The sequence below is a fragment of the Emydura macquarii genome, unplaced genomic scaffold (assembly GCF_026122565.2).
Source record: "Emydura macquarii macquarii isolate MOO-44397 ecotype Brisbane River unplaced genomic scaffold, CSIRO-AGI_Emac_v2 contig_1851, whole genome shotgun sequence".
NCBI classification, from domain to species: Eukaryota; Metazoa; Chordata; order Testudines; family Chelidae; genus Emydura; species Emydura macquarii.
The window spans coordinates 25,000-46,629 of NW_027131988.1; the positions used below are offsets into that span (position 1 = coordinate 25,000).

The window sequence follows — 21,630 nt, forward strand, 5'->3', positions numbered from 1 at the left end:
CACACACACACCACCGCTAGACTGTCGCAGCGTTCCACCGGGGGCTCCTAACGTTCCATCCCCTCCCCCCTCTCCTACCACGAATCGTGGCGAATTGTCTCCTCCCCTTTCCCTGACGCACACAGACACGCACCCCCCCCCCCCCTTGGATTGTTGCAATGTTCGATCGGGGCAACGTCCCCCCGACCCCCACCCCAACTCCCGCTGCCGCCTCCACCGTGGCGCGCAACGCTCTGTGCCCGCCACCGCCCATTGCCACGACGTCCCCCGGGCTCCCCAGCCCACCGCCCCAGCCTCCCCCCGGCCCACCCCAGCGCTCTGCTCTTCCCCTGCCAGCCAGGGGGGGTTCCCCAATCCCCACCCCAACCTTCCAGCCGCTGCCCCCCGCCCCCCACGTTCCACCAGCCCTTCCCGAGGCAGAGAGACGAGCGGGATTCCCGTCCCTCCCCCACCCACCCCCCTCCCCCCCGGTCCCCCGCCGGCTGCAAGGTTCCTTCCCGCTGCTGGCAAAGGGGGTCCCCGACCTTCCTTCCGCCCCCTCCCTGCTGCTCGCGGCGCTCGGCCGGACAGCGCCCCAGCGTTCCATCCGCTCGCAACGTTCCACCCCTCCCCCATCCCTCTCCTTCCCTCCCCCCCCCATCGTCGCAACGTTCTATCCCCTCCCCCCACCCTCCTCCCCGGATTGTTGCAACGTTCCATCCGCCGCCGCCGCCGCCCGCCAGCGACGCTTCCCCCGGGCCCAGGCCGCGCTCGATCGGCAGCTCCGCCGGCTCCCCCCTCACGTGTCCCGGGCTCCCAGCTGGGGAAGCAGGGAGGGGAAGAGGGGGGAAGGGGAGGGGGGAGAGAATCGCTCTCGCTCTCCTCCTCACATGACCCGAGTGTTTGTCCCCGTGATCAGCGCTTCGGCTCCCGTGTCTCCTCCGCGTCCCCTCTGCCTCCATCCGGCGTGAGATTTAAACTCACCCGCCCCCCCTTCCCTCTTCTCTTTCCTCCCCCCCGCCCCGGCCCTGGTGCTGAGGGGCCTCCCCACCCCCTCTCCTTCCCCCCTTCCCCTCCCCCCTCCCCCATCTCCCCCCATGGACATGCTGGATCCCGGCCTGGACACAGCCACCGCCTCCGCTGCTCCCAGGTAAGGGGAAGAAGGGAGGGAAACCCCCACCCCCTGGCTGGGGGGCCGGATTCCTTCCCACCCCCTCGCTGGGCCGGCGGCCGGGTGGGGGAGGGGAGGGAGCCAGCCATGATCCTCCTGCAGCAGCGGCGCGGAGAGGGGGAGAACAAAATGGAGGACGAGGCAGAGAGAGAGAGAAGGGGGGAGGGAGGGGAGAAGGGGGTCGGGGACAGAAGGCGGGGGGCTGGCAGCCGAGTAGGCTCCGGTGTCGGGGGGCGGAGAGAGAGAAGGGGGAGAAGGCGGGGGGAGGAGGGGGGGGGGGGGAAGGTATGAGGGCAGAGAGTCGGGGGGTGCTGTGATCTGGGGGGCAGGGAGTGTGTGTGGTGGGGGGTGCTGTGATCTGGGGGGCAGAGAGTCGGGGGGTGCTGTGATCTGGGGGGCAGAGAGTGTGTGTGTGTGTGGTGGGGGGCGGAGAGTCGGGGGGTGCTGTGATCTGGGGGGCGGAGAGTCGGGGGGTGCTGTGACCTGGGGGACAGGGAGTGTGTGTGGTGGGGGGTGCTGTGATCTGGGGGGCAGAGAGTCGGGGGGTGCTGTGATCTGGGGGGCAGGGAGTGTGTGTGGTGGGAGAAGAGACCGGGGGGGGCAGAGAGTCGGGGGGTGCTGTGATCTGGTGGGTGGAGAGTCGGGGGGTGCTGTGATCTGGGGGGCAGAGAGTCGGGGGGCAGGGAGTGTTTTGGGAGGAAGAAGAGGTGGGGCTATGACATGGGGGGCAGGCAGTGTGCTGGGGGGGAAGCCAGGCTTGGGTCCTGTGAGCTGGGTGGCTGGTAGCTGGAGTTGCTGTAGGGGAGACAGCCAGGGCCAGGGGGCAGAGTGAGCGGGTGGGGGGAGTTGGGGCTGTGATCCGAGTGTTTTTTTCTGGGGGGGGGGGGCAGGGAACATGGGGGTAGACACGGGGGGCTGGGCTGGGGTGAGCTGGTGACAGGATTGAATAGGGGCACAGACAAAATGCGTGGGGGAGGGTCTGGGGCCGCACAAGCTGATGGGGGGGTAGGAGACGAGAAGAGGGGTGCGCCTGGGATCTGAGTAGCTGGCAGGCGGAGGAGGGAAAGCCAGGGGTCTGTGAGCTCAGTGCCTGGGTGTTTTCGGGGAATGTGGGTTGGGGGAGGGAGACGGAGCAGACTGCTGAGATCTGAGTGGCTGGGGGGGCAGGGAGTGTGGGGGATGAAGGAAACAAGGGGCGGGACTGTCATCTGGGTGTTGGGGGCGGGGCAAGGAGCAGGAGGGGGCGGAGAAGAGGAGTAAAAGTGGGAGGGGAGGGAGAAGGCTCTTGTGTCTTAGTGTTGGGGGGCAGCGCAGGCAAAGGTCTGCTGTGACCTATATGGCGGGGGAACTGAACAGATGGAGTAGGGGGAGATCATCACTCCACCAAGTAACTAGCTCCCAGGTCCCAGGATTGCTTGGGGTGGGGGAGGGACCAGGACTGTGTGGGGGAGGGGGAGAGTGGAGTGGATGTAGATGAGGGAGGACCAGGTTCAGAAGAAAGAAGTTGGAGGGGGGTGAATGGGTCGGGGGGGGGGGGGGGGGGGAGGAGCTGATGTGATGCAAGTGGGAGAGGGTGGGGTTAGGGGGCATCTTCTGGTGGCCCTCTGTCAAGGGGAGTGGGGTGGGGGCTGAAGGAGAGGGTGAGGAGGAAGAGGAGCAGAGAGAAAGTATGAGGGAAGCTGTGGGGGGCAGGTTCTAGGGTCGACATGAGTTGGCAGCTGTGGGAGATCTGGGGCTGGGGGGCAGGGAATCCCTTGCAGTGCAGGGGGGCAGCCAGGGCGTCCCTGTGGAAGGGCAGGGAGTTGGGAAGCTCATGTTACCTATACATCCCCTGCAGCCGGGTCGTGCGGCAGGGACAGGAGGATGACGCTAGAGGTGTGTCGGGGCAGTGATGCTCCGTACGGGGCGTGACGCCGGCAGTAGGCAGCTGTGCGTGTCTGTGCCAGCCGCGTTTGGGCGTGGGTGAGTGACAGCAGATGGGGATGGTGCCCGCGCTGTCACATTTGAGGGGGGCGGATTACAGAGAGCAGAATGGGGGGTGACCCTGGTTGAGGCAGGGCTTAGGGTCGGCTGTTGGTGACCTGGGATCCCACTAAGGGGCAGAGCAGATATCTGGTAGCGCAGGCCCTGTTTGGGGATCGGGGTGAAGATGGAGGCGTAGCCAAAGCCTGCCGGCTCATTGGCCTTTCATGTGAGCACGTGTCCGTGCCATAGGGTGCGTGTGTGGGGTACACCATGGGCACCCCAATGGACTCCAACAGTGCTACAGCTGATTGATGCCAGCTGGGGGTCTGGCCCCCGTGATCCCGATGGAGCTACGGCCCATTGACCCTGGTGGGGATCTGGCCCTGTGTGTGGCAGACTCTGAAGAAGTACTTCACACCTTGAGGGGTCTGTGTGTTGGCGGACGAGACGCGCACCTAGCCGGACCCGCTCTGTTGTCTGAGATCTGTGTCCGTTCTCCAAGGATGAAGGACCGAGCACCCAGCGAACGCGCGGCCACTCCTCTTGGATTTCGGAGCTCAAGTCCGTGCTGCGAAGGGACAGAAGTAACTGTGACCTTGCTGCTTCTCTGGTTTTAGCCCTGCTCTGTACGCCCCTCCCCACCCCATCTTGCAGATCTGCACCCCACCCTCTCAGCGGCTCCCCCACACCTTCCTGGCTGGGTAAGGCAGCTGATGAAATTCTCACTCTTGCTAAGCGGCATGGAGGAGGGGAGTGTGAAGACAAGCCAGGAATTGATGGGCATCTGGAAGGAAACGTGGTTAATGTTCTCCAGAGCCGGGTGCAGTATTTTGGTCCTGGGAGATGGAGCTGCACGTTAGCCGAAAGCGCAGATTTTCTAATAATCCCTGGGTCTTCTCTATCGCGTCCCATCCACGGATGTCAAAGCACTTTACAAAGGAGGTCTGTATTCTCCCCTCCCCTGTTTTACAGATGGCCAAAGGGAGGCCCGGAGAGTCATACAGGAGCTCGCTGGGGCTGGATTCTCCCTCCCCTGGTGGAAATGGGGCACGGCTGTTGAGTTGCCCCAGGCAGGGACTCTGCCCTCATGATCGCTCACAAAGCGAAACTCTGTGCTAGGTCCCCGCCACTGTTGAATGGTGCCCGCTCTGCCGTAGCGTCTGGCAAAGGTTTTGGTGCTGCTGTGGAGGGGTTTGTGGAGTCAGATTGATAGTCTTGGAGACAATCCCCGCTGGGAAGTGAAATGACGGCGCGTTGAAGGTGCCGACCCCAGGGCGGTGAGGGGGCATCGTGCTGTGGGGTGTCGAAGCAGCTGGCTATTGTCAGACTAGCTGGGTCGCTGTGGCTGACCCCCTGAGGACTGAACTGAAGAAGTCCCAGAGCCTGTTAAAGGTGGCCCCGCAGGAGCAGGCCGCTCTCCTTGAAAAGGCTCCTTTAATTAACCCCTCTAGTGGTTTACGAGTAATCAGGAAATGACCGTCTAGTTCCATGGTTACTAAAGCAGACAGGCCCTGTCCTAACCCAGATCCCGGATCCGTTGTGCCAGGCGTTGCCCAGACACACAGCGAGAGACGGTCCCTGTCCCGGCTGAGAGCAGGGCCCATTGTGCCAAGCACTGCCTGGACAGGCAGTGAGAGAGAGTCCTTGTCCCAATCGGAGGAGGAAAGACTGGTGCATCATGGGAGTTGTAGTCCGACCCATATTCAGCCTGTCCAGAAGAATGAGGCCCCACCATTGCACTTCAACATAACAATATTTCTGGGTTTCAATTTTTATCAAAAAAAAATCAACATTTTTGGGAAGGACGACTCCGTTTTTCTGCCTAGATTTTCCAGTGGTCCTCTAGTATTTGAGCCACTCACAAATTTGTCTTTACAACCCAGGAAGGTGTGTTCCCCATTATGCAGATGGGGGAAAGTGAGGCATAGAAGTCTAAGGGAACGTGGCAAACCTGGGAATAGAACCCAGGCCTCTGGGGGCCTAGCCCAGCACGTTAACCAGGAAGCCACCTTGGGAGATTACACCTGTGTGTCTGCATAAGTCACTGGTGGATGAGAGACTTGGCGTGTTTTGCTGGCCCTGAAAGACTGGCTGTGCGCAGGAGTGGCTCCAGGAGCTGGTCTGTCTGCCTGGTTGACTGCTTAGGAAAAAAGCTGTGCTTAGCGGAGCCACCGTCACAGTTCCTGGGATATCCAGGCTGCTCGGAGAAGCCTGTGTGAGAGATCACTGCGCCCTAAGGGAGGGCGTTAGATCTGTTCGTGGGAGGGCATTAGACCTGTGTTTTGCGTTCCGCTACCCCCTAATCCTCTGGGTCTGTTAAATATCTCCCAGCTGGCGTAATTCCTGAATAACTCCACTGACTTCAAGGGCGCTGCGTGGATTGTCGGGGCCATTAGATCATCTACTCTGACCTCGTGGGTAGCCTGGGCCAGAGAATGTCGCCCAGGTACCCCGTCACTGAACTTAGTATTCACCCAGCTTCCCAGTGAAGTGCATAAAATCAGAATCTGGCTTATTTCTTCTTATTATTTAAAATAGGTTCTGTGTATATCACCTTCCCTGATTTCTACCCACTCCCCCATAGCTAGTCCTTACCAGCTGCAGCTGGATTGGAGCCAACACGCTCTAGAGGGGAAAGGCCTGTGTCCCATTCCCTGCCCCACAGATTGGAGTGGGCAACCCCTGAAGGGAAAAGACCCTGTGTCCCATTCCCTGAGCCAGTCAGTTTTCTCACTCTAGGCCTGGGTCAGAGCCAGTGCCCAAATGTGACAGGCACATCCCATTTGGGGCCCTTTTGCATGCTAACTTGTGGTGTGCGACAAGGGGATTTTGCATTTCGTAGCGTGATAAATTCTCGGAGGCGTTAATCAATATTTAAACTGCCCCCCCTCCCATTGATCCTTGGCAGGGATAGAACCAAGGGACCTTTGGATCTAAAATTGTAGGCACCTTCTGAGTCACATAACCCAGTGTTTCTCAACCTTTTTGATACCAGGGACTGGCTTCCTGGACTGTGTCAGGGAGATCTCAGGGACCGGTGCCGGTCCGTGGACTGGTTGTTGAGAAACACTGACCTAAACAACCAGATCCAGTCGTGCAGAGGAATTAACTGACTCAGACTGCTGTGCCTGATCTAGCCAGTAGGGAGTGACCCTCACTCCTCATTTGTCAGGCTTACAAGTGCAAGAAACTTGGTTGTTACTTACTGGAAAAAAAAACCCAGGATCACAGAGTCAGGAAAGACCCTACAAAAACACAGTGCCTGCAAATTGTGGGCCTATGGTAACACAGCACAACCATGTCACCAAGAGTCCGCAAGTTGCCCTCATCTAATAATCGTGGCCCCGTGTTCGAAAGGGGAGCGTCACTGAAGTGCTGCTTGGAGTAAATTGTTTATCTTGTGACTAGCAGGCCGGCAAGAAACTGACCAGGCAGAAAAGAAATTGACTGATCGTTCTAGCCTGGTGTAAGCTGCCGTGCAAGTCTTGTACACGCTTTGCATGATCTCCCTACAGCATGTGCCTGTCCTTCTCATCCGTACGGGAGCGTCTCTGAACAGTTGCATACCACGCTGACACCCAGTTAGAACATGGGCATTATCTCTCCCTGCCAGCGGGAAGGATTAGATTTCAACCCCTTCTAATACCTCCCAGCACAAAACCCTGTTTCAGAAAGCAGCTGTCTGAACCGTCATGTGCGGGAAAGCTGAGAATATTAAGTCACTGCATGTGTTGTGGCTAGAAGCTTCTGGGAAAGCTCTGGGTTGGATTTCAGGATCCTTTATTGTCTGTGTTTATGGTAGGACTTACAGAGACTGTTTTGGGGTACTCCACAGACACACTGTAAGAGACAGTCTGTGCCCCAGCTGAGATCAGGGCCCCGTAGTGCGGGTGCTACAGACACTGTGCGAGACGGTCCCTGCCCCAGCTGAGTTTGGGGCAAGGAGTTTGGTAGAGCCAAGATTCAAACCCAGCTCCCACTGTAGTTCCTCAGGCACCAGATCATCACTCCTCCCGCTCTCTACGTCTCTTGAGATGGTAACAAGTGCTGGCAGAAGAAATCAGGTGAAACTGATCTGGCCAGAAATGCAGCTGCTTCTGGGGTGAGGTGCTTCATCAGCACACAGCAGTGCTGCAGAGTGTAGGACAGGAAGACCAGGAGAATCCTGTATTGGCTTAAAACATAAGGGGGTGGATTTGGGGGAATTCACTGATCCTTGGTCAATGGGGGTCTTCTCCAGCCGTGAACTGGGCATGGAGAAAGGTTAAAATATAGTCAGCTGGGTCCTGCGTGGTGTTAGGTTTCCACTGAATCCGGTGGCTTGGCGGCATTGGTTGGGTCTGGTGTGTGCTACTGAGATCCACATGGCATGTCAAACAGCCACAAAGTGAATTACAGCCGCTTCGAGCAAGAGTGGAGAAGTGGGGATCTGAGACGTGTGGCATCTTCTTATAGAGCAGGGAAAGAGATGTGGTCTTGTGGGTTATGGTGGGGGGGGAGTTAGGACTCTTGGGTTCTATCCCTGATTCTGGAAGGGGAGTGGGTTTCGGTGGTTAGAGCGGAGGAGGGAGGGGCTGGGAGCCAGGACTCCTGGGTTCTATCCCTGGCCTTGGGAGCAGAGCATTTGCTGACGAGGTTCATGCTGTCCGTTGTCTTCCTCTATCTTGCAGCCACGAGAAAGGACAAGAAGCTGAAGAAGGAGTCGAGCTGCAGGAAGGTGAGGAGGTTCGGGTGCCCTGGAGCCATCCAGGTGCTATGTCGGTGTGAACTTGGAGCTGCCTCTTGGTCCGTTTAAACCAGCAGCGTGGGACTGATGCAACCCTGACATCCTTCCCTTGCTCTAGACCCCATGCCCCTCCCAGACCCAGGGATAGAACCCAGCAGTCCGACCTCCCCCCTCGCTATAGCCCACAAGACCACGTCTCTTTCCCAGGGATAGAACCCAGGAGTCCTAGCTCCCAGCTCTCTCTCTCCCTCTGCCCCTGCTCATGGCCAGAGCCCATGGTGTGTACCCTTCCCTCGGTGGGGTCCTGTGTGAGTGACTGAGCTCTCCTGGCTTCCAGGGGACGTGACGAACGCGGATGAGCAGACCGCCGTGGCTATTGCTAGTGTCCAGCAAGCAGCCTTCACAGACCACAATATCCAGTACCAGTTCCGCACAGAGAACAATGGAGGACAGGTGAGAGGCACTAGGGGGCGCTGCGCCCTGGCAGGCCCCGATGCCCCAGCGCAGCACTAGGGGGCGCTGCGCTGTCTGTGGGCTCGGTTCACGTTTCTCGATCCCAAATGATCTTTTTCTTCTCTCCTTCCCCTCCCAGGTGACATACAGAGTGGTCCAGGTGACAGACAGTCAGCTGGATGGACAAACGGACGCGACGGGAGCCGTCAGCGTGGTTTCGACAGCGGCCTTCGCCGGAGGCCAGCAGGCTGTTGCTCAGGTGGGGGAGGGGCTGCGCCAGGTTCCTTAGCAGGGCCTGGTGAAAGGGAATGGGGCATGAATAATGGGGAAGCTGAGTCATAGGGCGGTGAAGGGACTTGCCCAGGGGTCATCCAGCCAGCCAATGGCAGGGCCAGAAATGGAGCCCAGGAGTCCTGAGACTCTGTCCGGTGTCTTCGCCGTGCTGCCTCTTAGGAGAAGCTCAGATTCTTCACAAAGGGCTCAGCAAATATCTTGTGTGGAGTTGATTACAAATCACACTGCAAGATTGGACTATGTTAGATGTATTATGGTAGCGTCCATGCGCCCCGGCTGGGATCGGGGCCTCGTGCTAGGCGCTGCCCAGACACACAGCGAGTGACAGTACCTGCCCTGGCTGGGATCGGGGCCCCGTTGTGCCAGGCGCTGCACGGACATATCGAGACAGTCCTTGCCCTGAAGAGCTCAGTCCCTATTTTAAAGATGCGGCAGGGCTGGGAATGGAACCCAGGTGTCCTGCGTTCCCAGCCAGCACTTAACCGCACACCGAACCTTTTCCCCTCTCGGAGAGCTGGGGGTGATCTTGAGTTACAACCTTCCTCTAGCCTTCAGCCTCCCCCTTCTCCCGGTGCTTTGTGGTTTATTTTTAGACTCCTATTGCGAAGGCGTCTTTGTTCTCTGCGAACGTGCACTCGCTCGGATGTGATTAGGGCCAGGCTAGCTCTCTCAGATCGCGGCTGTGGCTGTTAGCTTTGCTGGGCTGCTCCAGGCGCTCGGGGTGCATGGGATGGGGGTTGCCCATGTTCCCCAAGGAGCAAACAATGTGTGTTTTCAATGCGGCCAGATGCAAGCTCCACTCTCTGGATTGTCAGCTGCTTGGGACAGGGGCCATTTGTTCTGTTTTTGTACAGCACCTGGCACTGCAGGGTTCTGGGGCCGATAATAGCACCATCTTTCCATCACTGGATCTCAGAGCACTTCGATCATTAACTCCATTGTACAGATGGGGAAACTGAGGAATGGAAAGGAGAGTAACTTACCAGGGTCAGAGGTGGGACTAGAACCTGCATTTCCCAAGGCCCCCAGTGCTTTATCCACTTGACCACACTGCCTTGTAGGTGTTTTATCTGTACAGATAATTGGTTGATCTCCGGCAGGCTGTATTCTGAATCTGAGGGTGTATTTCTGTCTGTGACTGGAGAACGCCACATCGGAGCCGTTCTGAAATTCCAGGGATTGGTCTCTGCATCCATGGGCAGAACCCTGCTGATTTCTGGGGAGATCGGAAAGTCAGAAAAGCCTGATTTTCCCCTCAGATCGGCCTGCTCATCTGGCAGATAGAGAAATCTCTGGTGGTCAGCCAGCAGCATACCGTTCATTGGGTGGCGCAGCTTTTCCCACCTCCCTTCCCGTGTGGTAGTCCTGGCCTTTGTCCCTGTCTTAGGGCTTACCTGCATAGGGCAAGTGATCCGAATAGCTCCCCCGGAGGTTGTGGAGTGAAAATGATTTGAGTCCAGAATAGCATCTACACAGGGCTCCATTCTGGAATAGCCGTAGGCGAACCGCGTATTCTGCAAGAGTGACTCCAGTCCATTTCCCCACGTACAGCCCTTGCGTTTCCCAAGATTCCCTATAATAACAGCTATTGAGTCAGAATCGCCATTTGGTGTCTTCAGGGTGTCGTGCAACCCCAGTCGAAAATCCAGGCAACGCAGCTTCCACATGGGGGGGGAGCGAAGCCGATAAAGTCGTCCAAGCAGCTGCTCTTCGTTGGCTTTATGGTCCCGTTTCTTGGCAGTGTCTTGTAACGTCTGGAGGTTTGTAGTCAGTCAACACTCAGCCTGGGCGTGGCCATCCTCTCTTCCAGTCTCTTGCCCCTGGGGCCTGTATGCCCACGCTTGTGGGCTAGCCCTCTCCGTGAGCGGGATGGGATCATGTCCCATCACAAGGCTGTAAAAGGCAGCGTGGCCTACAGGATAGAGCCCTGGTTTGTTCCCGGCTCAGGCTGCTACGTGACTTTGGCCAAATCCTGTCTCTCCGTGCCTCAGTCTCCCCATTTGTGAAATGAGGATAATGATCCTGACCGCCTGTGTGAAGCATTTTCATCTGTAGATCTCAAGCGCTAGATAAGAGCTTGTGATATTATTATTATTATTATTCATTGTCTAGCCGTTTTTTCTGAAAAGCCTTAAAATGTTGTACCTTGCCCTACATACGTGATGACGTGTTCGTGTGTGGCCCTCTAGTGGTCATAAATATAGGAACAAAGAATGTGGGTCACGCTCAGGCTGCAGGGACTGTGCCAAGGAGAGCAGCCACTCTGGGAAGGACCCAGGAGTCCTGGTGGAACCAACAGCCCGTGAGCTCCCCAGGTGATGCTGTGGTTACAGAGTGAGCGTGACCCTGGGCTGGAAAAGCAGGGGGATAGTGAGTAGGAGCTGGGATCACCTCTGGGTACAATGGGAGATGATGGCTGGAGACTGCGCCCAGCTCTGGGGGGCTGCGCATCAGACAGGACGTCAGGAAATCAGGGAGGAGTCAGAGAACAGGGACAGGAAAACCTGCCTGAGAGGCAGAGACTGAAGGAGCTTGCTCTGCGGAGTTTTTGGCAAATGAGGTTCAGAGGGGACTTGATCCTTGTCTGTCAGCACCCCCTGGGGAGGAGATTTCAGGGTGCAGAGGGCTCATTAACCTAGCCGAGACAGGCAGAGCAAAAGCCAATGGCTGGAGGATGAAGCTGGATAAATTCAGGCTGTCAATAAGGGGCAGTGTTTTAATCGGGAGGGAATTAACCCTTGGAATGACTGCCCCAGGGACGGTGGAATCTTCATCACCTAGTGTCTTGAAATCTAGGTCTCTCTCTAAAAGACCCTCTACTTCAATCCTTCAGGCCAGCACCTAAACCTCTGCCAGGGAGAGCACCCCCACCCCGCTCCCTGCAGCACAGCACCCACCGACCCCCCCCGTCTCGCAGACTGGAGCTTTCCCGTCCTCTTACTGACCATTTCATACTTGTCCAGCAACAAATGAAACTTAATATCCTCCAACAACTGCCTTATTCCTGGTCCTGCCCCTCGCGTCCCAGGAATTGAAGCTAAGAAGTCAGTTTCCAGTGATCTGAAGCCCATTGAGATAACGTGCTGTGGCATCCAGCCTTGAATAGCCCCGGTAGACACTGCACTGGGGCAGAGGAGGGTGACTGAGCTGTGGGTCTGGGTTCAGCTTGATGTGAGCTTCAGGGCAGCCATCTCCAGCTGATGGTGGGGTCAGGAGGAAATCTGTCCCGTGGGCAAGTTATTCCATCATTGACCACTAGGGGGTGCCTTAGACTGAAGCAGCTGGTTCTGGCCAGTGCTGGACACAGGATACTGGGCTAGATGGACTTGTTGGTCTGATCAGAGGGTGGGGAGGGAATACCAGGCTAGAACCCCACTCCTTTTCTAGAGCTGGGGATAGAACCCAGGAGTCCTGACTCCCAGCCCCCCTGCTCTAACCACTAGATACCACTCCCTTCCCAGAGCCGGGATAGAACCCGGAAGTCCTGGCTCCCAGCCCCGCTGCTCTAACCATTACCCTCCTCTTCCTCAGGCTGTGATCCAGAACCCCTTCAGCAATGGCGGGAGCCCAGCCGCAGACGCAGTCAGTGGGGAGGCCCGCTTCGCGTATTTCCCCGCCTCCACAGTCGGGGACGCCACGGCGGTGTCTGTTCAGACCACAGATCAGTCCCTGGCACAGGCTGGAGGTGAGAGACCCCTCCCCTCTCACCAGTGCTAGCAAGCCGTAAACGAGCGGGGGAATGGTGGCTGGGTATGTTTGCTTCTTCTCTACCCTGGAAATCTCCGTGGAGCATGTGAGGACTTGGGGGCAAAAACACACTGGTGAGCAACAGAGGAAATGAGCCGGCCACAGCCCCGGCTGGAGAATCCTAGATCTTTAATTAAAGCTGCTGCTTTTATCTCTGGAGGGCCCTGCTGTTGGCAGATGCTGTGGTGAGGAGGGGACCTAGAGAGACGGGGAGAGGGAAAGTCGGGTGGCGAAGGGCTTTTTCTAGCCAGACTTCAATTTTTTTAACTCTGACGCTTACAAACCAGTGGGGAGAAAAACACTCACTGTTGAAGGATTTGTCCTCTCTCCAGAGAGCCCTGCCACAAGAAGATGAGGCTGGATAGTTCATATTTCTAGGGGATAAAGAAACACCTCACCGGTGAAGGTTTGACTGCTCTGGATCCGTGCTGGGCTGTGTCATCCAGCCAAAGCCCAGCTGGGAGAATGGGCTTGGCTGTCCTGGAATATTTAGCTCCACTTTATTTAAGGGATGGTTGATAAAAGGTTTGCGGAGGTGGGGAAAGCATTTTGGGAACTGGAAGGGAGCCGACGTGGTACTCTCTGCAGACCCAGGCAACGTCGGTCGCATTCGGGGCAGCTCCTTCCTTTCCCAGCGAGGGGCTCAGGCACTCGGCAGACTCAGGCAGGCGTCAGTTACGTTCACTCGCCTTTCGGAGCTTTTGTCCCCAACTCCAAGGAGCAGAAAGTCTTTTTAATGACCGCTGAGATTCTGCCACCATCACGTGAGTCCAGGAGCCCAGCCCTGATCACGTGGCTAGAGCATCTCGGCCTAAATCCTTAATCTGAAGTGTGCCAGATATTTGTAGTGGGGGGGGGGGGCAGAACCACTTCAGGGCTGCATTCACAGGTCCACAGAAAACACCCCTAAGCGGACCCAAACCCAGATGATTTCCTCTTTCCCCTTTGAATCCTCCTCAGTTAGACTGATGCAGAGAAGATCGGGAGGACCCTGATCTAGGGAGTCTTGGGGGATGGGCAGGGGGTGGCAATGGGTTAAGATTTTGGCACCGGTGGCTGTTCCCAATTGATTTTTTTCCCCGTTTTTTAAATTACCAGGAGAACAGCATCTTTGTCAGGCTGTTTGTTCCCCTCTCATTCAGATCTCGTGATGGCTGATGTCGGGGTCTGATAACAAGACCCTGCAGCATCTAACCGGCCTGCGGCGCCAACCTTCCCCTTTCTGTAACCTAGAGAGCAGCTCAAGACGAGCTGTTCATGTGTTCGGATCGAATCATAGGCTGAGTCATTCAGGATTGGAACCCAGGAGTCCCGGCTCCCACTCGATCCCACTAGATCTCCCCTCCCAGAGCTGGGGGCAGAACCCAGGAGTTGTGGTTTCCAGGAGTCCAGATCTGGGTCTGTATCACCCCCTCTCTGTCTCCCCCAACAGGCCAGTTCTACGTGATGATGACCCCGCAAGACGTGTTGCAGACAGGGACGCAACGCACCATCGCTCCCCGCACCCACCCGTACTCCCCGTACGTAGCCCGTGGAGGGAGAAGGGGGGTGGCGGCCCCAGACTCTCCCATCCGCCTGCAACTCACTCAGCTGCCCCTCTGTGGGGAGGGGTCCCCCGTAGGGCTGGGATCTGGTTGTTTTGTGGGGGAAGGGTCTGGTTCACTGGGGATCGCTCAGCTCACCTCCCTCTGGGGTGTTGCCCAGCTCTCTCCCCCCAAGTCTTGGGGATTCCCCAGTCGTCGTCCCCCCCCCCTCCCCTCCGAGTCCAGCTCCTGCTCCTACCACCTCCCCAGCCTCTGCGGTTTCTCAGCTCCTGGTCAGGTGAAGCCCTACATCAGCACCCGCTGCCCCGGTGTGTGCCCGGCAGAGTTGCTCCCTCACGGCCACCCACCCCGGGCAGCACTTCTCCAGGAGCTGGCCAGCCACAGGCAAACCCACCCGGGCCTGGCGTGTCCCACACAGGGCATCTGCCTCGCGTAGGATTAGAAACCCCCGCAGAGGAGCCAGCAGGGGTTAGGTCCCAGGACTGAGTGTGTGACGGGGAGGAAGGACTTGGAGATCAATAGTTCACACACGTCTTGGACTCAGCATGGGAATTCGGTGTCAGAGCAGATATTTTTTTTGACCCTCTTGTAACTTCCTCCTCTCTCTGGGCGCCCCCCTAGGAAGATGGATGGGACGCGGACGCCCCGTGACGAGAGGCGGCGAGCCCAGCACAACGAAGGTGGGTGGCAGGTTGAGATCCTGCCTGGCTCTTGTCTGATCTCCAGCCCTACGGAGTCCCCTGGCTCCATTTCACTCCGTTGATGCCAAGGCTTCCCCGCCCCAAACATGGCCGGTTCCCCCCCTTGCAGTTTGTCCCCTTCCGATCCTTGATAGACAGGCAGATTGTGTCTGGCCGTACCCCCATCACTCCCCCCAGCTACACACCCACTCAGCCAAGTGGGAGAAATGTCACTTCTGTTTTTTAATACAATCTCCCAGCCCCGCAGGGCCCTGAAGTCTGATGTCTTCGGCCGATTGTTCTTAATGCGCCGCTGCTACTTGCCCCGGGCAGAGCATCTGGGTTTGTGAATCTCCATCTTGAAGTGCAAATGGCGAGAGGGAACGCGAAACTGACCCATCTGTGCAAATGGAGAAGAAAACGGGGAACATTCTCTCTGCACAGATCACCTCAGGGCTGGGCTATTGGGGTTGTGCAAGGCTCAGTATGTATCCCGCGAGGGGATCCAAGGCTGAGTAGCACGGTTGGGGCCGGCAGAATGTTTTCTATTGGAACTGGCTTTTGATGGAAAATCGAGTTTTCGGCACAACGAAACTTAAAGTGAAAATTTTCTTCCCATGGAAACGGCTAATTTTTTCCACCAAAAATTGTTGAGCGTCTGAAAACTGTGCAGTAGTTTGGCTGAAAACTGAAATACTGAATAACTAGATTCTGAAATGTAGAGCTGAAAGAGTGACTCTCCCATCTGGCCAAAAAAGAGACGTTAACATTTTTGTCCCAGTCCAGCCAAAAACGTTCGGTTTTTTTTTTTTACCAAATGAATTTCTAAATTGCTGTTTGGAGTCGATTGGGACCATTTTCTGTGTTTAAAATCTTTTTAGTATTTAAAAAAAAAAAAAGTGCAAAAGGCACAATTTCAACTTGTCCTTTTGAAAGTTTTCTTCCAGATTTTTTTAAGCAAAATTTCGTCCATGCCGGTACAATTTCACAAAACATTTCGGGTTTGTTCAGAATGAAGATTTCAAATGGAAAACTGGTTTAAGTGATTTTTCTACCAGTTGTACTAATATTCCATGGTGCAGCTTTACGCTCGCTGAGCTCTGAATTGAGCTCTTTGGTCAGACTACATCTCCCATGGTGCGCTGTGGCCAGGCAACTGCTCTGATGCGTCTTCTGACCGAGAGGGGGAGACCATGGTACATCATGGGAGATGTAGTCCAACCAGGGCGATGGGCCTGTGGGGTGGGTTGGAGCCGGAAGCATCTGGACTACAACTCCCATAAGGCTCTGCAGCAGCTTTTCCAAAAATTTGGCCAAAAACTCAAAAACATTTTTTCGTTTTCGTCAAAATTTTCTGCCTCCCTCCACCCAGTTTTCCGACTGACTCCGGTTGTGCCAGTGCCTGCCCTGCGGCTGGGCCGAGGCGCCAGGCGGGGGCGCTGTCTGTAACCTGTGTGTGTTTCTCTTTCACCCCCTAGTGGAGAGGAGGAGGCGGGACAAAATTAACAACTGGATTGTCCAGCTGTCTAAAATCATTCCAGACTGCAACACTGACAACAGCAAGACGGGCGCGGTAAGGGGCGGAGGGTTTCCATGCACTGGCTTGTTGGTGCTGTGAACTAGCTTGGTGGGCGCTTGGATTGTGCTTACCTCTTTGTTATGGTAGGGTTTCTCGGGGCCAGTTCTCTGTGTGTGCCAGGCTTGTTGTTGTAGGGTCTCCTAGAAGCGCTGGGAGTCCACAGGCCCTGGGTTTGTTGTGTAGTCTTTCGGGAGGTGCTGATGTGGCGTGGGGTCAAGACTGTGCGCTGATTTTGTTTATGTAGGGTCTCCCAGGAGTGCAGAGGGCAGGATGAAGGGTTCCAGCCTGCCCTTCCCAGTCCGTATTGGGCTGAACTGCCCCCGGGGGGAGATCATGGGAAAAATTACTATGGACAGCATCAGCAGTCTGCGCCTCCAAGTTGCTTGGCAAATCTATCTCCCCACTGAGCAGCGCTGGTGCGTGTGAGAGACCTTAGAGTAACAAACTGGTGCATCTGGCACCGCCCAGCTTCCAAGAGACCCTACAATAACAAATCAGCATGTGGAAACTGAGTGATCACCAAGAGACCCTACAAGTTATCCAGGGCTCCCACAAGACCTCCTAGTGACAGACTTGGTCCTGAGAGAGCCCTACAGTAACAAACCCAGCACCTGTAGAGCCCCGAGAGTCCCCTGGCCAGACCCTGCTGCTGTGTTTTGAAGGTGGGAGGCAGCAGAATGGTGAGAATTAGGGGTCTGGACGATCCAGCCACCTGGCTGCATGTGAATAAAAGCTGATGTGGTTATTTGAACGGCGGCGGGGGGGGGGGGGGGGGGGTTAATAAGCGACTACTAACATGGAATTAAAAACAGATCATAAATAATGTAAAATACAGATAAAAACCTCCATGTCAGTCTTCCTGGAGACTCCCAGATCTCTCTGGCTTTGTCACTTTTTGCTGGGGGATGGTGGGTCTCCTTTGGTGGGGGCCTTGAGCTGATGTGGGGGGAGATTCAGTGGGAGGGGTCCCATGGGGAGTGGAAGGGGTCCTGGGAATGTTGTGGGGGAGATTGGGGGTGGGGAGGTGTTCTGAGGAGTTGGGGGGTGATTGGAGATGAGGGGAAGTTCTGGGGGGGGCATGAGGGGTGGGGAGGGGTTCCACGGACAGGTTTAGTAGGTGGTGTAGATGTGACAGGAGGGGTTTCCAGGGATGTCATGGGGAGTTGGGGTTGGTGGGTTCCGGGGGCAGAGGGGAGGGGAGGATTCAGGGGGTGACTGTGGGAGGTGGGTTTAGTGGGGGGGGGGGTTCTGAGGACGTGGGGGCCATGGGGTGGCCGGTTGGGTGCAGGGGAACGTGATTGACGACGTGAGTTTGGTGAAGGATGGTAGGCGTGGGGGGCTCCAGTGCGTTTTGCGCTGAAGGCTCTCCCCGTCCATCTGTCTGTCTGTGCAGAGCAAAGGGGGGATCCTGTCCAAGGCCTGCGACTACATCCGGGAGCTGCGCCAGACCCACCAGCGCATGCAGGAGACCTTCAAGGAGGCCGAGCGGCTGCAGATGGACAACGACCTGCTACGGCAACAGGTACCGGGGCAACCGGGCTCCCACCTGTCCCCCTTGTCCGTCCCCTTATATGCTCCCCCACCATCCGGCCGTCCGGTTCCCTTACACGTATCTTCCCAGGCCAAGGCGTCCCAATGCGCTGTGTTAACACGGGGATTGCTGCAGCCGCCTCTGGGGCGGGGCAGTTGGGGAACAGCCGCACATGATGCCACTCGGGGAATGACTTGCCTGGCGCTGAGATGCAGCCGCCTCTGGGGTGGAGCAGCTGGGGAATCACAGCAACACCGCACAACCATTTATGCCACATTCAGGGAGAATCTTGAACCCAGCTGGAGCAGAAGGTTTTAGAATCGGCCTGATGGGAGTTTGACCTGGAATTAACATCTCTGCCGGCGAGGAGAAGTCCTGGGATGTTTAATGCATTGGGGCTGGCCCTGATTGCTAGGGGAGGAACCCCCACCTCGCTCCCTGCAGCACAGCGCCCCCTAGCGCCGCACTGGGGCCTCAGGCCAGCCCTGCCTGCCGGAGAACGCCTCCTCCTGAGCCGTGCCCAGCGCCAAGGTCTCACTCTTTATTCCCCTTTGTCTCCTGCCCAGATCGAAGAGCTGAAGAACGAGAACGCCCTCCTGCGGGCGCAGCTGCAGCAGCACGGCATTGAAACTGTGGGCGACACCCCGGGGCAGTAACCCCTTCTTCACCTTCTCCTCATGGGATCTCAGCCCGTCCCCCGCCTCCTTCTGTCCTGTCTGCCCTTTGTCTGGTGCGAAGAGACCTCCCTGTGTTCAATCCGCACGGCCAAATTCAACTTGGGGGGGACACTGGGGGAGTAGCCGCATGGCCAGCCCCTGTTTTGCTGCGCCTCCCTGCCCCCAACGGCCTCTTTCCACCTCCCCTCCTGCCCCCGCCACACATAGGAAATATTAAGATTAAAGCAAACAAACAGCGTTTTTTATAGTAGGTTTTTAACACGGGATAGCAGCCCCGGGGCGTCTGTTTCCCTGCCCCCACCCAGCCATGGGTTCGAATCCTCCCCCTTCCGGCTTAAAGTTGTAGCATCACAGTGGCATTTCCCTGTCCGCTCTTTCTGTTCAAGCCATGGCGTGTGTCTCGCTCAGCGAGGAAGCTGCCGCCATGCGGCTCGAGCCACCCGTGTCTCTCTCAGGCAGGTAGCTACGTGGCTGAAGTTAGCGTTTGGGTGTGTGTGTGTGTGGCTGCCTTCCATTTTTTTTACACCCTGGGTTTTCCCTCGGCAGTGAGCCTCTGAAAAATCACACCCCTTTGAAAAGTTAGCTACTCGGTGGGCGAGACGGGAGCTGCCCAAATCAGTTTGGCGTGTTCCAGCCAGCTGATCGACTAAATCCACTCATGTCTCCTCGCTGGCAACTGCCTAATTAATTTAGTTAAAACCCACATGGCCACCGTACCTTCCAGAAGTGGCTAGAGGTTTTGTAGCTCTCTGCTTTTATTTTTTTCCCTGCTTGTCAAATCCCAGCTACCTTTTCCGAGAGAACTGATTTCCGGAGGTACTTTCCGAAAAACCCTTCTCAAGGCATCTCGTGGGACAGCTGGAAAAAGTAGACACACACACACACACACACGCAATCGCCAGCCGATCCTTTTCCTGAAATCGTGCCTGTCCCATCTGTCCACTAGGCCTAATCTGGTTGTCATCCCTCTTTCTACTGTAATTATGTTTTTAATAGAGGGGAGTCAGAGTGCAAACCCTAACACCTTCCCTCTATTTTTTTGTAATTAATCTGTATTTTATTTTTTAGTTCCAAATACATTTGTATAGAGGTACGTTGTGTGTATCATAGCTGAAACCCGGGAAGCTTCATTTTTACCGAGGTCGACTAAATGGTTGTGTTCTGTGGAGGGGTTTTTGCATATATATATAATATATATATATATATATACACACACCTATATATAATTTTTTTTTTTTTTAAATTCAGCAGTCGATCTCACTTGATTTGGGTCAAAATCAGGAGATCTCGTCAGTTCCTTTTTCTTGCAATCTTCAATTTGGCTTTATTTCTCTTCTCCAAGCACGATTTTTTTTTTTTTTTGGCTTTTTGGGTTTTTTTGTTTTGTTTTGTTTTGTTTTTTTAAATAAGCATGGCTCTAAAAAAAAAAAAATCAAATATGCAAAAACCAACAAAAAAAATTTATAATAGCAAGCTTTTAGCTTTGGGTTTTTTTATATACCGGTAAAAAAAAACAAAAAAAAACTAGACTTTCAGATGGAGTTGGAAATGCGTATCCTTTTTGTCCTGTCCCTGACTCCCCGTGGAACATAAGAATGAATGAATCAAGGAAAGGCAAAAAGGCGAATCAGATTTAAGGAAAAGAAAAGGAAAAAAAAAAAAAAAAATGAAACGAGTTGAATTGCAGAGTTTGAATGTTGGAAAGTAGGAAATAATTCTGTTTATATATAAAAGAGGAAAAAAATGCACAGACATAATATTGTATGAAATGATTTCCTTGTGGTTTTCTGGTGTCTGTGTTGGGGGTGGTCGGGAGCAGGAGCGAAGGGACGGGGGTTGAGTTGGATGATCCTGGATCCGAGGAGTGGGTATGTATGTGGGGGGTAGGGGACAGGAGGTTTGACCCCAAGCGTAGCTAGATGGCCAGTGTGTGGAGGGAGATGGGGTTAAATGGGCAGAAGGATGGGGGGTGGCGGTGTTTGGCTGGAAGGGGGGTCTGCAGAGGGATGGGGTCGCTCCAGGGGGCAGAGAGGGACGGTGCACACACAGGTGGCAGGATTGCTGAATGGAGGGGTTGGGGCGGGGGGCGCCTGGCTGCAGGGAATGGCTCTCGGATCAGTGTGTAACCACTGCCCCTTGCTGGGAGGGATCAGATCCGCCTCTGTTGACGTCCGTCAGGGTTTGTGTGTTACCATGGAAAGCCTCCGGGCTTGCATGTGCTGGGAGGAAAGGGGGGACAGATTGCTGCCCCCTCTGGAGGGCATGAGCTTGTGCTGTGTCTGTCTCACCGACCCCCACCGGGCAGGGTGTCTTAGGTGAGCGCATGACCGCTGCCCCCTGCTGGATTGTCCCTGCCCTGCTGGGCATCCCCCACCTCACCTGCCTTGGCAAGTTCTCCCTAGGAGACGTGTTGCGGAGAGCAGAGGAGTGAAAACAACCCCTGGGACCGATCTGCTGCATTCCCCCCCAACCCTCCCATTGTGAACAAGAGGGGTCCCTGGATCTCACCCCCGTCTGCTTTATGATACAGGGCAGTGGGGAATTCGCCCAACGCGCCCACACTGCAAGAAGCCCCGATAAGCACCCATGTCTTCTCCTTTGCTAAGATTTCTCCCTCCCCAGGGAGGTGGGGCAGGGCTGTGTTTGCAAGAGGGCTGACCAGCTGTTGGCAGAGATCGCGGGATTCACAGGTTGGTTTTCAGAGCTGCGGTTTCTAGGCCCGGCTCCTTTAGCCTGGAGATCAGCGCTAGCCAGTCCAGTCACACGGGTAAGCCCCGCTGGAAATGCACTTTCCATTCCAAGAACATGATTTAGATTTTGAAAAATTTTCCTATCTCAAATCGGGACAAAAAATGTCAAAATCTCCAGTTTTCACCAAGCGGCGATGGGGAAACCGCTTCCGGTCAGGTGGATGGGAACGTCTTGCTTCGGTCATTTGAACACATTTTGTTTCTAGTTTGACCAAAAAAAAAAATTTTTTTTACAGTCAATTACTTTACAGTTTTGAAGCAAGCGTCCTTTCGAGCTGGGAAACGGGACTTTTTCTGTCAGAAAATGTCGACACCAACAACTTTGAAACTTCTCCCCAATTTTTTTTAACTGAGAAATTCATCAACACATTCTTTCCCACAAAGTTTTGGTTTCAATGAATTGGCATTTTCGGACCGAAGAAACCATTTCATTATTTAAAAAAAAAAAACTGGATCTACTGCGGGATAAGTCCACCTAGGAGGTGGCATGGAAAAGATGAAGGAGCCATTAAATTACTTAGCCGCCCGTTCCAC

The 21,630-nt window shown here is 55.5% G+C and overlaps 1 protein-coding gene across 2 annotated transcripts; it reads left to right on the forward strand.

The window, feature by feature from the left end:
- The first annotated feature begins 727 nt into the window (after window positions 1-727).
- USF2 (upstream transcription factor 2, c-fos interacting) lies at window positions 728-20,103 on the forward strand. Of its 2 annotated transcripts, none has more exons than XM_067557463.1 (10): window positions 728-1,129; window positions 7,786-7,832; window positions 8,179-8,294; window positions 8,434-8,553; window positions 12,120-12,273; window positions 13,768-13,855; window positions 14,501-14,559; window positions 16,038-16,132; window positions 17,532-17,660; window positions 18,236-20,103. In XM_067557463.1, exons 1-10 carry the CDS (start codon window positions 1,077-1,079, stop codon window positions 18,323-18,325), a joined length of 951 nt encoding a protein of 316 aa, XP_067413564.1. In that variant the 5' UTR covers window positions 728-1,076; the 3' UTR covers window positions 18,326-20,103. The 2 variants fall into 2 exon arrangements, with proteins under 2 accessions (XP_067413564.1, XP_067413563.1); XM_067557462.1 differs by lacking the exon at window positions 728-1,129 and adding an exon at window positions 7,186-7,217.
- The last annotated feature ends 1,527 nt before the right edge of the window (window positions 20,104-21,630 follow it).

Excerpts from the sequence above, each read along its gene's own strand:
- USF2 (XM_067557463.1), top strand. The coding sequence starts at position 1,077 with ATGGACATGCTGGATCCCGGCCTGGACACAGCCACCGCCTCCGCTGCT. Across the intron at positions 14,560-16,037 it reads GCGAGCCCAGCACAACGAAG|TGGAGAGGAGGAGGCGGGAC; the intron begins GTGGGTGGCAGG and ends TTCACCCCCTAG. Across the intron at positions 16,133-17,531 it reads ACAACAGCAAGACGGGCGCG|AGCAAAGGGGGGATCCTGTC; the intron begins GTAAGGGGCGGA and ends CTGTCTGTGCAG.